Source organism: Rhea pennata, chromosome 19 (genome assembly GCF_028389875.1).
Source record: "Rhea pennata isolate bPtePen1 chromosome 19, bPtePen1.pri, whole genome shotgun sequence".
In the NCBI taxonomy this organism is placed as follows: domain Eukaryota; kingdom Metazoa; phylum Chordata; class Aves; order Rheiformes; family Rheidae; genus Rhea; species Rhea pennata.
Window position 1 is genome coordinate 7,024,269 of NC_084681.1, and position 12,820 is coordinate 7,037,088.

At 49.9% G+C, this 12,820-nt stretch overlaps 1 protein-coding gene across 1 annotated transcript in view; it reads right to left on the minus strand.

Annotated features, from left to right (window-relative positions):
* CACNA1G (calcium voltage-gated channel subunit alpha1 G) overlaps positions 1-12,820 on the minus strand; it is a 128,893-nt gene that overhangs the window by 90,432 nt on the left and 25,641 nt on the right. The window contains exons 4-5 of the mRNA XM_062592076.1: positions 3,318-3,415; positions 840-999 (exon numbers count right to left, since the gene is read on the minus strand). Coding sequence (XP_062448060.1) covers positions 840-999; positions 3,318-3,415 — 258 coding nt within the window. The remainder of the gene's footprint in view (positions 1-839; positions 1,000-3,317; positions 3,416-12,820) is intronic.

Below are 12,820 nucleotides of genomic sequence, written 5' to 3' on the forward strand. Positions count from 1 at the left end.
GTCCCTTTGCTCTGTTGCCATTTTATTTAAAGTGGCCTTGTCCTGCTAATGAGCCTCCTACTCCCCTCCGAGGACACAGCCTAGGAGAGGGGTGGCAGCTGGTTAGGAAATGCGTGGGAGAGGATAAAAGCTGCATCGCTCCAGTGAGCGAGCTCCAGGCCCAAGAGCTGTCTGGTCGCGGCGACCTCTCCATGATCCTGCCGTGCGTAAGATGGAGAGACTTTGGGATTGCAGGACTCTTGCATCCTGGTGTGGATCTAACCGGATCAGCACTTGGGAGCCTGCATTTGGAAGTGATCGACTAAGAGTTTTGGAGCCTTTCTTTTGCTACCACGGCTAGCACCCCTAACAGGGACCAGGAGGTCTAGCACGTTGGTATCATCTTTATGGTTTTCCCGGGTCACGGCACTATTTGCGGCACTGTTGCCCTGTGTGAATACTGCTAGATCACAGAGCACCAACCCAGGGCTGGACGCTGCTCTGTCACGCGTTGGTGCGACCCGGGGCCCTGGTCCCACTCCCCGGAGCGGTCTGTCCCCTGACAGGCACACGGCTGCAGTGAGCCGCAGCAGGTGACTGGATGGAGCACCCGTCGTTGGCGGATGTCCCGTGGGCACGGGCCCACCACTCTGCAGACAGCCTGTCCCCGAGCCCACTGCGTTCCTCAGACAAAACCCCACGTAAGTCAGTCCTGGAGCCGCCGCCACCTCCCTTGCACCGAGCCCGCGGCCCAGTGAGACCCTGGCAAGGTTTCCTCCAGCACTGGCAGGATAAGGATTTGCCCAACGTGGAGACACTTGTGCTGCCCACCCCACATCAGGAGCCTGCTCCAGACTCACATGCTGAAGTTCTCTGGTAGGAAGCAGCGGTTCCTGAGCAAACCTGCCCACAGCTGGACTCCCACGATGCCAAAGATGAAGAAGACAAAGAAACAGAGGAGGAGGACGTTCCCTAGCATGGGTAGTGTGTCCAGAAGAAGTGTCACCAGGATGCGCATACCTGAGGCAAAGAGGAAGCTGTCATTAAAGAGAATTTTTCATATTCCAGCTATGTCCTCCTACACCTTTCCTTTCCATCCACACTCCATACTTTTCCATCCCCTACCATCCAGCTGCCCTCCTACCCAATGTCCCTTCCTTCACTCCTCGTCTCAATTCCTCCTTTCCTCTCAAAGTCTTCTCCAGCTATACTTCTCCAGCTGCTCCCATCTTCCCAGAGACTGACCTTTGCCATGCCCTTGCTCTGTCACATTCCTTTCCCCACTCCCAGTATATTAAAATTCCCTTCCATTCTTAATTCCTCCCATCTACCCTAAATCCCCTTTCTGCCTTAAGATACAGGACTTTCTCTGGCAGTTAATTCTCACAAGTTCAGGAACAGCAAGTTCCGTAACAAAGACAAATTGATGATGACTTCAACTTGACATTTACACACACGAAAAGAACTGATTTCATCTGACATCTCTGTAATATTCTGCTCATCTCTCTCTTTCCTTCTTTTCTTATCTTCTGCATTCTCTTGCTTGCTTATATTGATTTTCATTTAAATAAACCTTTCCTGTTGCACTCTTTACTTTGATACTTGAAAATGACTGTTTTTCTCTATTACCTGATACTGTCACCTCCTCTACCAGGGTTTTTTTTTTTTTTTTTTTTTTTTTTTTTTTTTTTTCCTGCTCCTCTACCAGGGAATAACCACCATGTGTCAACTACTAATTGACTGAAATGACTTTCGGTGGTTACTGCATTTATCATCATGCAGAATTCTCTTCCCCCCACCACCTTCCACCTTACATTTCTTTCTCATTGTAACTATGTTGCACAGGAGCCAAGATAAATTACCCGGGATTTGAAAATACATTAAGTGAATTACATCCCCAGTTAGACAGTGGCAGATAAATTCAGCCATCCATCAGTTCAGCAGCAGGAAAAAAAAAGAAAAAGAAAGAAAAAAAAGAGAATTGCAAACAGGATTCAGACGCTACCGTAACGATTGAAACAACAGCGGCAGCAGCACACCAGATTAAGTTTAACAGTCAGGATCAGAAAAATAAATAGAGCCCAGGCACCTCCAGCACTGACAGACAGAACAGAAGCTGATTAGTTCTCATCAGGGCATCAGCTAGTTCAGACAGATTGGCGTTCAGACTTGGATTTAATTTGGCTAATAACAATGCTGAACTCAATACTCAGGACTGTAGGTCCAGGCACACATTTCTAAGTGTGTACATGCAGTTGTACTTACACTGAATACACACAGTCCTTAAGGAAACTGAATTTATTCGCTCTCTCCCCCAGATCTTTGTGCTCTGCTCAGCGCTATGCAACACAAATGGCTCCTGGGAAGTTTGGGAGGGTTTGCAAAGGCACCGGTACCTCTCTGAGCAACGGGCTGTGCTGCTGCTGCCTGCTGAGATGCAAGATCAGGCCATGTCTGGCCAGTGTTAAAGCTGAGTATGATATCCTCAAGCATGGCCTGCTAAGCCAGCCCTGAATGACCACCTCCCACCAGGCTTGTTTTGAAGGTGTTGGGGAAAGATAGACTTGTTCCTCTTTCTGGGGTCTGGGAAATAAGCAGCTCTACTCATGAGAAGTATTTCTCTTGGAAAAAGATCATAAAGAGGAAGATCTTGCAATGTTTCCTCATGTTCCTTAAGGTACTCCATGACTTCCATAGCATCACTGCATTCACTGAAAGACACGAGGCCACCTTGACTTCCCAGGGAGAAAACAGCTTGGACAATCCACGTTACATTAAAGACAACAGAACCTGGATCCTTAGCACTGGTAAGGCATGACAAACTTTCCTCACTCCCATTTCTTCCACCCCGTCACATGCATCAATCAGACAGGATGTCTCGGGCCACCGCTCCTTCAGCGGGAAGAACTGCAGCTCATCTTCCAGGAGGGGATGGTAACACAAGACAGTGGGAGTGATGTGGCTCAGACCCACTGCCTGTGCTGCCTGCTGAAGGCTGTTGACTTGGGCACCTTTACCACCTGCATCTCTTCGACTGAATGGCCTCCTAAAACCTTCTTCAGGTGACAAAAAAAAAAGGAGTGTGACTACAGCACTAGCTATCTTTTAGATTGGTTGCTCATCTCTGATCCCAAAGGTGTCAGAAGGAATATTATTTAAAGTAGGAGAGTGTCAGGCCCTAGAAGCCACAGAGCAGTGGTAGAACATTACACTACCAGGGTCTGGGTGAACATTAGGGCTGCAACGTAAAATGAGATGCATCTGCATTTGCTTTCCCATCTATGATACCAGTTCTTTATATCCATGCTCCAACAAAAGGAAATAAGGATCAAACTCACTGGGAACTCTGTTAATGGCTCTGAGTGGCCGAAGGACCCGGACAGTGCGCACCGCTGAGAAGCTGACATTCTGCAGGTCCAGGGAGTACTCCAGCATGCTGCAAAAACCACAGACACGGAGGACTGTCAAAGATCTTCAGGAGAGAAATTCAGGTTAGATTATCAAACATTATAAATTAAACATTATCACCAGCTGCCCACAGAGACACTTTTTAACTGCATCTCTCCCATCGGGAAAGTTTGCCAGAGGAATTAATTAAGGGTTATTTGCATATCAGAATAAACTCAATGAGAGAGAACATCATGCAGCAGCTCAGACACCCACCGTTCCTCTCACCTGCTTTGGTTACCGTTCTTGTAGAGGGTCCAGGGCAGAAGCTTCCTGAAAAGCATTGTGCAGTCTGGGAAGGGAATTTCTAGAGACAGCTTTGCTTTAAACAGGACACCACCATAACCCCCATGACCCCGCAGAGCAGAGAGCAGCATCCCACTGCAAGCCCTCTCCTCCCTGAGCTGGGGGAGTGCAGTTAGGGCCAGGGCCTGGCCAAGCTGTTCTAGCTTTACCCAGCAGAGAGCAGGAGACCACTCACGGGTGGGTGTTGGGTGGACAGGCAAGCACACAAATCACAATGGGTGGCACTGTAGACATTTGGGGCAAACATGGACCAAGGAACCTCCATCTCCCTCTGCTCGTGGTACCTTTGCTCAAGCACAGCAGGGCCATCCACCACAGCACTGCCAGGACTTCGCTCCCCATGGGGGAACCTGGAAGGGCTCTGCCCACATGTACTTTTGAAGAGGTAGAGTCAGGCACCTGCAGCGAGCAGGACTACAAGGCTCTCCACACAGCTGGGCTCCCTGTTACCACAGGCAACCACAGGATATTAATCTTCCAAAAATTACCAAATTCCATCTTAAAGCCAGTTGAGTGTTTCCCTCCCTCCAACTTTGGTAGTTAGAAACATTTTCCAGCCTAAGTCTATTCAGGACAAGCTTATATGCATTTTTCTTAAGCCAAAATTGTTTAAGTAGCTTATACAGCTGTTCCTTGTCCCTGGCATCTACCTCCCTGGTACGTTTACATAGGACAAATCACATCCCCTCCCGGCCTTGCTTCTGCACAGCTGAACTAACCAGGCTCTTCCAGCCTCCTCTTGCAAGAGGGGCTTTCTGCTTTCCCAGTCATCTCCACAGCCTTTCTCCACACTCGCTCCAGCTTGCATTAATCACCATCACCCTTGAATAGACATTGAACTTTCGGATGAGGCTCTGCCAGCACCTCATGCCACAGCATTAATGCTGCCCCTTCTCTCCCTGCTGGAAATCTTGCTGGATTCATCAAGACCACGCTAGCCTTTTTCATGGCTGCATCACACCAGTGACTTCTGCTCGCTCTGGTCCACCAAACATTCTCCTTCCTCTCTGCTGTCTCCCATGGCGGAGCACCCCATTTGGAGATGCCTTTCTAGTTTGTGGTCCTTACATACATGAAACTACACTCAAGGCAGACACATTTTATCTCATTTCTCTTAATAGGTTCTGATGATGGTTATTATCAAACCGCACCTAAGATCAAAATAATCTTGACATGTTCTTTTTTACTCAGCCAGGGAGCAATATTTACAGTCCTGCAGGCAGTCCCAGAACACAAGCACTCGACAGCCAGGTGTTGACTCTGTGGGCTTGTCTTCGTCCTCCTCCTGAAAGCAATGCAGCACGCCACCACCAGCACATCTGGTCTCTGAGACAAAAGCAAGTCCCACTCTGTGTTTGCAGGATCACCCATATTGGTCTGATGTGGACACTAGCAAAAATTTCCTTGAATTTCAATGGGTCTAAAATTTCACTCACTGTGGCAAGCTAAGATTATTTTATAGTTTGCAGGATTCAGGTAAAAAGCTTATGTCAAACATACAGCTTTTCCTGGATTCATTATTAAAGCAGAGGCTAACAGCAAAATTTAGAACAGCATGTCATTATTTTCACCAGCACAAGCCATTTTCTGATTAACGACAGATCTAGACTCGCTTCTAGAGATAGTCGTGATTGTCACCTTCAAAGGGACGGTTTCAAAATACATTTTGATTCAATATAAAGAACAACTCTAATGTCAAGTTAAAAAAAAAAGGAAAAAAGAAATAAAAATAAAGAGCAAAACTCCAGCTGGAGCAAACTCCAACATGGAGACCAAACCCTTGCAGGCATTCTCCTGCCGGACACGGCAGCAGCACAGCTCTGCTGCGGACCTCAACTACAACATCAAGACATCGCCCAGAAACTTAACAGCTCAAGCAACCTGCAAGGCCCTTGACAGGAGTAATAAAAAAATAAAAAATAAAAAATAAAAGGTGGTAAATAGTAGTCATTAAAGAACAGCTCCAACGAGAATCCCAACCACTCCTTGCTCAGCGGTCATTTACCAAAGCACAGGGATACACAGGAGGGCTTGGTCCACATTCCCTGGCAAGTGAAGATACCCAGAGAGAACCAGTGTGGAGATGCCACGAACTGGTGATGTGACAGGTGCGTTTACCAGCATATACAAGCTTTACGCTTTGAAAATCTGCAGTGTATAAAACTCACTCTGAAGCCTCAACTCGGATGTCGTTTCTGTTCAACTGCAAAAGCACGATGCCTGTCAAAGCCCCTGCCATGGACCTCAGTGCGCACTGAAGTTAAAGGTTTAGAAAAATACTAGGCATTAGACAGAAGGAATTCACAACACACGCTGAGAATTGTCAGAGTCATCAGCAACTCCTGATTGCTGGAGGTATTCAGCACGAAAGCCTTCAGGACTTCCTCAGAATAAGAGGATCTGCAAAGCCAGAGGTGCAAGGGGCTGCTGGTGGGACACTTAAAAAGGGCTGACGCAAACCTGCAGCAAAGGCTCTTCAGAGAGGGAAATCCAGGACTCGGCAGAGCAGGCAGCAAGGGCGGCCTGGGATAGACGGGGCAGACGAGATCTGTTCATGTTCTGCCTGGAGACAGACATGGATCATGGTGGGGTTTCGTGTAACAATCAAAGCGCCAGGAAGGATCTTGTAAGCACCTTGTCCAGCAGCAGCGCAGCCCTTCAGCAAAACCCCTACGAAGGGCTTGAACGAGGAGCACGAGCTCGGCAGGGGTTAAAGGGATCTCCTCGCCCCGTTAGCCTCTAGGAGAGCTACGGAAACGCCAGCAAACCTGCTCTCCACAACCGTTCGTGATCTCCTTTCTCACCCAACCCGCTCTTAGTCCTGGCTCTCTTCCTATTCCCTGGGTTGCTACCGCTCCGAAAGTGGGAACCTGCCACAAACGGCTTCAAAAGAGCACAGAATAAAGCCGGGAGGTGACCAGCTCACTCAGGCGCCACGTTCAAAAAAAGCAAAAAAAACCCACACATCAGAGCCGCTGAGTTTGTGCTGACTGCGGCTTCTGAGAAGAACTCGTGCATATGCATTACCGCTGCAGGGGACGAGATGAAAAGCGGCAGCGGGGAAAGCCACGTGCGCAAAAATATTAATGGAGCGGTTTCTCGCGAAGGTGAGCGCTCCCTCGGGAGCCCCAGGCTGCGCCCTCGGCCGGCACAGCGCGGCCAGCCTGGCGAAACCAGCGGGCTGCAGCCAGAGTCACCACATTAACCAGCAAAATTCAAGGGGAGCCCTGAACAGGCGGCCAGCGTCGCGGGGAGCTGGCCGCCCGTCTGCCCGCGGCGATACGGAGCCACCGCTCGCTGCAAGAAAGAGATAGACTCAGATTTATTCAGTGTTAAAAGGTTTCCAAAACTGGGCACATAGGCACCTTTTATCTTCAAAGCACAGCAATCGGTGGATAATATTAAGCCATCAGTGTTGGAAAAGACAAGGGGAAATTATTTAGATTGTGTCGTATCTTCAGAAAGCCGGAATGAAATTTCCTCCCAGCCCTCGCAGGCTCTGCTTTTGCTCAAGAGCTGCTTCTCCAGCCTTACAGGTTTCACCGCCTTTGTGGGTGTTGCTCAATTTTTAAAAATACTCATTTCAATCAAGTTGAATGGAGCAAACACAATAGCACTGGTGGTAGAGTGAACCTGGCACCCTGCTGCCTGCTGGATCCAGGCCGCCCCGAGGCACCGCGTGTCCCAGCCGGGACGCTTCACCGACAAGGCTTTCGAAGCAACAGCCAGTTCAGCTGACGAACTGAGAGGAACTGAAGGTTTCCCTTAAAAAGAATATCCTAAAAGTTGGAGAGAAAGTTTCTTTTCGCAGGCAGGTTTGAGTCAGAGCTCGGCTGCGAGGGAGGCTACCGAGAGGTCTCTCTCAAACAGCAGGATGCTCCGAGTCCAGGATGCCGTTCGCTTGGGTTGCTCCATCTCAAAGGCTGCAAACTCCGCAGCAAGGGCGGCACGAAGCAGGGAGCGTGTCCGCGGCGGGAGGCGCTGGGGCCTTCACCGCTCCTGGGGCTCGGCTGCTCTTTACCTTTTCAAAGGAATTCAGATGAGGCGTTGGCTCCAGCTGCAAAGCTGTGGCGTCTCTCGAGCACAAATCCCAGCTCCCAGCCGCGAGAGCGTGGGAAAGGCCCCATCGTGGGCCCCACGCGCGTCCTGCAGGAGATGAAGCGGGATGTCCAGATGTGCGACACTGCTGCCGATGCCGCGCGTGGGCGCCCGAGGCCGGGACGTCCCACCGGCCCCGGTGCCGTACACCAGGACACGAGCTGCTCTGCGGGGGCAGCAGGGTCCCGCACCAAGGGGCTGCCGCTGCGACTGCACGTTGGGTAATTGCGTGTGCAAATTGGCCACTTTCACGGCCAATTACCCAATTGCTCCAGCCCGCTGCAGATGGCACCGCACAGCCAACATCTTCGAGGTACTACTCGTAGGTGTGAGCGGGATCCTTGCCTCTGAAACGGGGAGCTGAAAAAGTCCTCGGTCAGCTTTGCACATCTGAGAGCACGGTTCGAAAGAGCCCTGCCTCTTTCCGAAGTGAATCAGCCCGGTGAAACGAAGGCCAGGCATCGGCAACTTTATTCGAAGCACCCGACAGGAACACTGTTTTGGCTGTTGCACCCATACAAGCATCATTCTCCGTGCCGACTGGCACGGCAGAATTGCCCTTATACCCCTTTCCTGAGCTAAGGGCTTTTTAGAAACCATCAGGTGCTTTTGTTTCAGATGGAGCCAGGGTGCAGCGGGAGCTCTAACATCCCGTTCTCCTCCAGACATCTAGGAATGCACCCAGGCTTCCTGCAAGATATTTCATCCCTGAAATTCAGCCCTCAAGGCAGGAGGAGGGAGCAAGGCTTCCTTAAGGGTTGTTTATGACAGCTTCCACAGAGCTAACTCTTTGATACAGTCCTCAACGCAGGGACAGACAAATAACGAACATTAAAAGCAGCATCCAGGAGGCAAAGAGAAAAGAAAATCGTGTCTGTTTCTGAAGAAAGCTGATTACAACCACTTCCAGCGCCTCTTGAATCGCAAGCAAAATATTGCAGAAGCATTTAATTTTTGCATGAAGTCTTTAAGACGCCCATTACTGTTACGATGAGCAAAGCACAAATAGGGCTCTGAATGCCTGGCTGAAGAAATGACTGAGCCCAGACTAACAGCAGACCTGCACAATTCAAACACAGGATGATGTACAACCTTACTAAAACCAGAGTAGAAACACAGAGGCTGACCCAGAGCCATAAGGAGCCTGCTCCAGCCTGTGTCTAGAGAAGGCAAAGGGGACGCCTGCCAGCTCTCACAGCACTAAGTTATTACATAAAGCCTCTTTACTGGGATCTCAGTGGCTCTATACCAGTTAACCACCATATCTTGTGAGGTTTTTTAGATGAGGATGACTTAAAGTATCATTACACAGAAGTTCAGGAAAGGTCTTATCTGACTAAAGGCAAGACGAGTTGGTGTCCTGGAAGCTGGTGAGACCCCCCAGCAATGTTGTTGGTGAAGGCGATGATCCCAGCCAAGAGACTGGCATTTCTCCACTGGTGGATATTTTCTTCTCACAAACTAATCTGAGTAAAGCTCCCACTGCTTGGCACTGCAGTGGCACAGTGCAGCAAGCCATACCAAGCGTGGCAAGCAGAGGCCAGGCGACCGGAGAGGCTGGGTACCGCCGCAGGATCCCCCAGAGTCAGCCACGGGGTCCAAGGAGACAGCAAGCCAGAGCACATCTTCATCCCATGGCCACGGTTCACCAGCTCCAGCCTCAGAGAGCACCAAACTGTAAATGATTCTGCCTATTTTGGGGTGTAAACACACACGTATCCCCAGTGTTTCAGCACCTTACTCCAGGAGGGGTGGAAATCATACTGAGTCATCCTTAGAGGATGCAAGCTTGCCCCTAATGCTTGTAAGCCTTCAAGCATTCTTCTAAAAGCTTGCTCCCCAGATCCTCTCCGTTAAAATAACAGAACGTAATTATGTGATTCATCACATTTTTTTTCTCCTTTTCCCCATGCAACTCCGTAACCTACAGCCAGAGCCATGTTTCAATAAGCTGAGTTTTGATAATATAGTGCTATTCTCATCTCCAACAAGTTTTACTGTAATTACAGAGATGTGTTGCAGACATTACATTCTCTACAATTAGTGCTAATTGCATTACATTGTCACAAAGAAGTCATTTATTCTCCACAAGCTCATGAGATTGGTCTGGGCAGTTTAGTAGAGCCAAAAAGTACATAACTGCGTGCCCCAACAGTGGCCAACAGCACGGGGCCGCGAGGCAGCGGGGAGCGAGCCTGGCACCGGAGCCAGCCGCGGCAGGGGCTTGCAGGTGCCGCTGGCAGCGTGACGCTCACAGCATCCGGATTTTGAGCAATCGAGTACAAACAAGCCGTTTCCCTGCAACGGCAACTCCTGGCTGGTCCAGCAGCTTCTCAAGGAACCAGGAGGATGAAATGCAACACTTTTTGTTTGCTTGGTTTTTTTTAAAGTGAGCCTCTCTTAGGCTAGTCCTGGTTCTTAACAGTTTCTAAGGAGGTTTGACTGCATGAAACACAGAGGAAGCTTCCAAGCCTAGACTTAGATTACCACATGCACCATGTGTCCCCAGCCACCTCGCTGGGCAGCTACAGGGAGGCTGGTCCTGCTGCACCTGCCTGTGATCAGCCCCGGCCACACACCTCCTGCAGCCAGTCCTGAGGCCACCGCTTCCCCGTGGCCTCTCTCCAAGCACAGGGACAAACCACGACTGAGGCAGGCAGGGGAGGCTCGGACAGCAGTGGGATCCAGAGAGAAAAGGTTTGGTGGAAAGAGCCAAGCAGAGGGCTTATTATGCCAGCTTGCAACAAAAGGGTTCTGGTTTGGAGGACAGCAGGGAGTGTGGCTGGAGCCCTCAAAAAAAATTAAATAAGGGATCCAGCTCACTTTAGTGGGTGGATGCATCTATGGCTGCACCAGCAAAGCCTCTTTGAACATACTGTGCCCTATCAACAAGGCTGAATTTGTACCACTGCTGCAGGAAGCCCTGAGATTTCTCAGAAAGCCTTTGCTGAGCTCCTCTCTGACTGCTAAATAGGATTTTTTCAGGCCTGCCTTGGAACAGCTCAGCTCAAGTCCATTCTCTGATTTTTCTCAAAGCCTCTCTGCTCTGGGCACCCTGAGACATTTTAAGGACATCGTTCGCACAGCCGCCTCCACGTAACATCCTCACTAGCGTTCAGCAACAGCTTACACTTGTGGTTCCTCAAAAGCAGCTGCTGAGCTGCAGAAGGGAGAGAAGCTGAAGCAGCAAGATGTCTTCACATCAAGTTTAGCTCCTTCTTTGCTCCCACTGCTGCTGCCACCAGTGCCATGGCCTGGATGCTCATCCAGGTAATTCAGCCCAGGTGGGAACCACAAAGCTGTCTCATTGCACTCAAGAGGAACTGGAATAATTTGACTCTACTTGGTTGGAATTTGACCCTAAAGTGCTTTTTTTGGTTAGGACCAAAACCTAGGTTAGGACCTATACTTAATCTGTTCTTTACCTATGTCTTGATTCAAGTAACAGAAGTTTTGCTTCAGTTGCTTCATTTTTCCCTCTGCAATGGTAGTGCTATGTTCCTGCAGCACCTTCACACTTCCTTAAGCACAGGTAGCGCAGAAGGACCTCACACCCAGTATCGTAGCAGAAAGGCAATTGCTGCCAGAACAGATGGGCAAATTCTGGAGGAGAGAAGTAAGGGCACGAAGGAGAGCGTCCGGATAACAAGCAGCAGAGAAACCAAACACACCAGGGAAGGAGATATCCTGCTTGGGATTTAAAGCCAGTTCGATCCTTTGTCAGCTGAATCAGTTTTGACAGGGCCCAGATGGGAGCAGTTCATGCACACACAGAAAAGAGCGATCATTTAGCAAGAGACAAAGCTGACCTGGCAGCAGTGGGGAAAGCCAGCCAAGTCGCGAGGCTGCAAAACCTCCGGAGCAAATGCCACGGTGCAGCTGCGGGCATGGGGCAGGGGCAGCTCCTCATGCTAAGCATGGTGGGCACGGAGAGGAAAGTGGTCCTGACACACCGAAACACCCGTACTGGTGCCCAAGCACAGTCGGTGGGCAGTGATTCGCGTGCAAAGCGGCATTAGGTTTTAGCAGCAGGAATTAGGTCAGGAGCAGCAGCAACAGCCGTGCTAGAGGGACATCAGTAGACACCAGAGTTCCACCATGACAGAGTCTCTGCAGAAGCATATCAAGGATAACTCCAGCTCCAAACTATTTGCAGTCCAAACAGCCAAGGCAAGGAAAAGGTGGGGAAGGAAGACACAGCAACACCCTGGGCAGTTAACTCACCACATGACAGAGCTGGAAGTAGCCCCACACTCGCATGTCTCAGTGCACAGCCTTGCCACTGTGCTACCCCCAAGCCTGTCCTGTCACCCGCCCCACACTGAGCCTCACTGAACCTCCCAAGTTGGGGCTCCAAGCCACATTTCTGGTTTGATAGCCTAATGCACTTAATTCTAATATAAGAAATATTTTGCAGCAAGTTTGCTGATGATACCAACCTGGAAGGAGTGGCAGTGCCATTCAGAGGGACCTGGATAGGCTGGCAAGGAGGGAAACCTCTTCCCAGGCAGAGAGGAACCTCATGAAGTTCAAAGGCAAGTGCAGGATCCTGCACCTATGGAGAATAACCCTTTGCACCACCACAGGTTGGAGGCTGACCTGCTGGAAAGCAGCTCTGTGGAGAAGGACCTGGGAGTTCCAGTGGACAACAAGTTGACTACAAGCCAACAATATGCCCTTGTAGCCAAGGAGGCCAATGCAACCCTGTCCAACATGCTCTAGGTGACCCTGCTTGAGCAGGGGGTTGGACTAGATGATCTCTAGAGGTCCCTTCCAACCTCAACTATTCTGTGTTAAGAAATACCAAAGAAATAAAGAAGAATTTGAAATACACAGGGTGGCTTTAACACCCTGCAGCAGGCCCTCTCTCTTCAGTGGCACAGACCAACATGAGCCCAGGTCTGCTGCAATTGCCAGAAGACTGCTAATGACAGCGAGCAGGATCTAGAGTAAGCCCTAATCTTGTAATGCTTTCACAGAATTAGGAAAG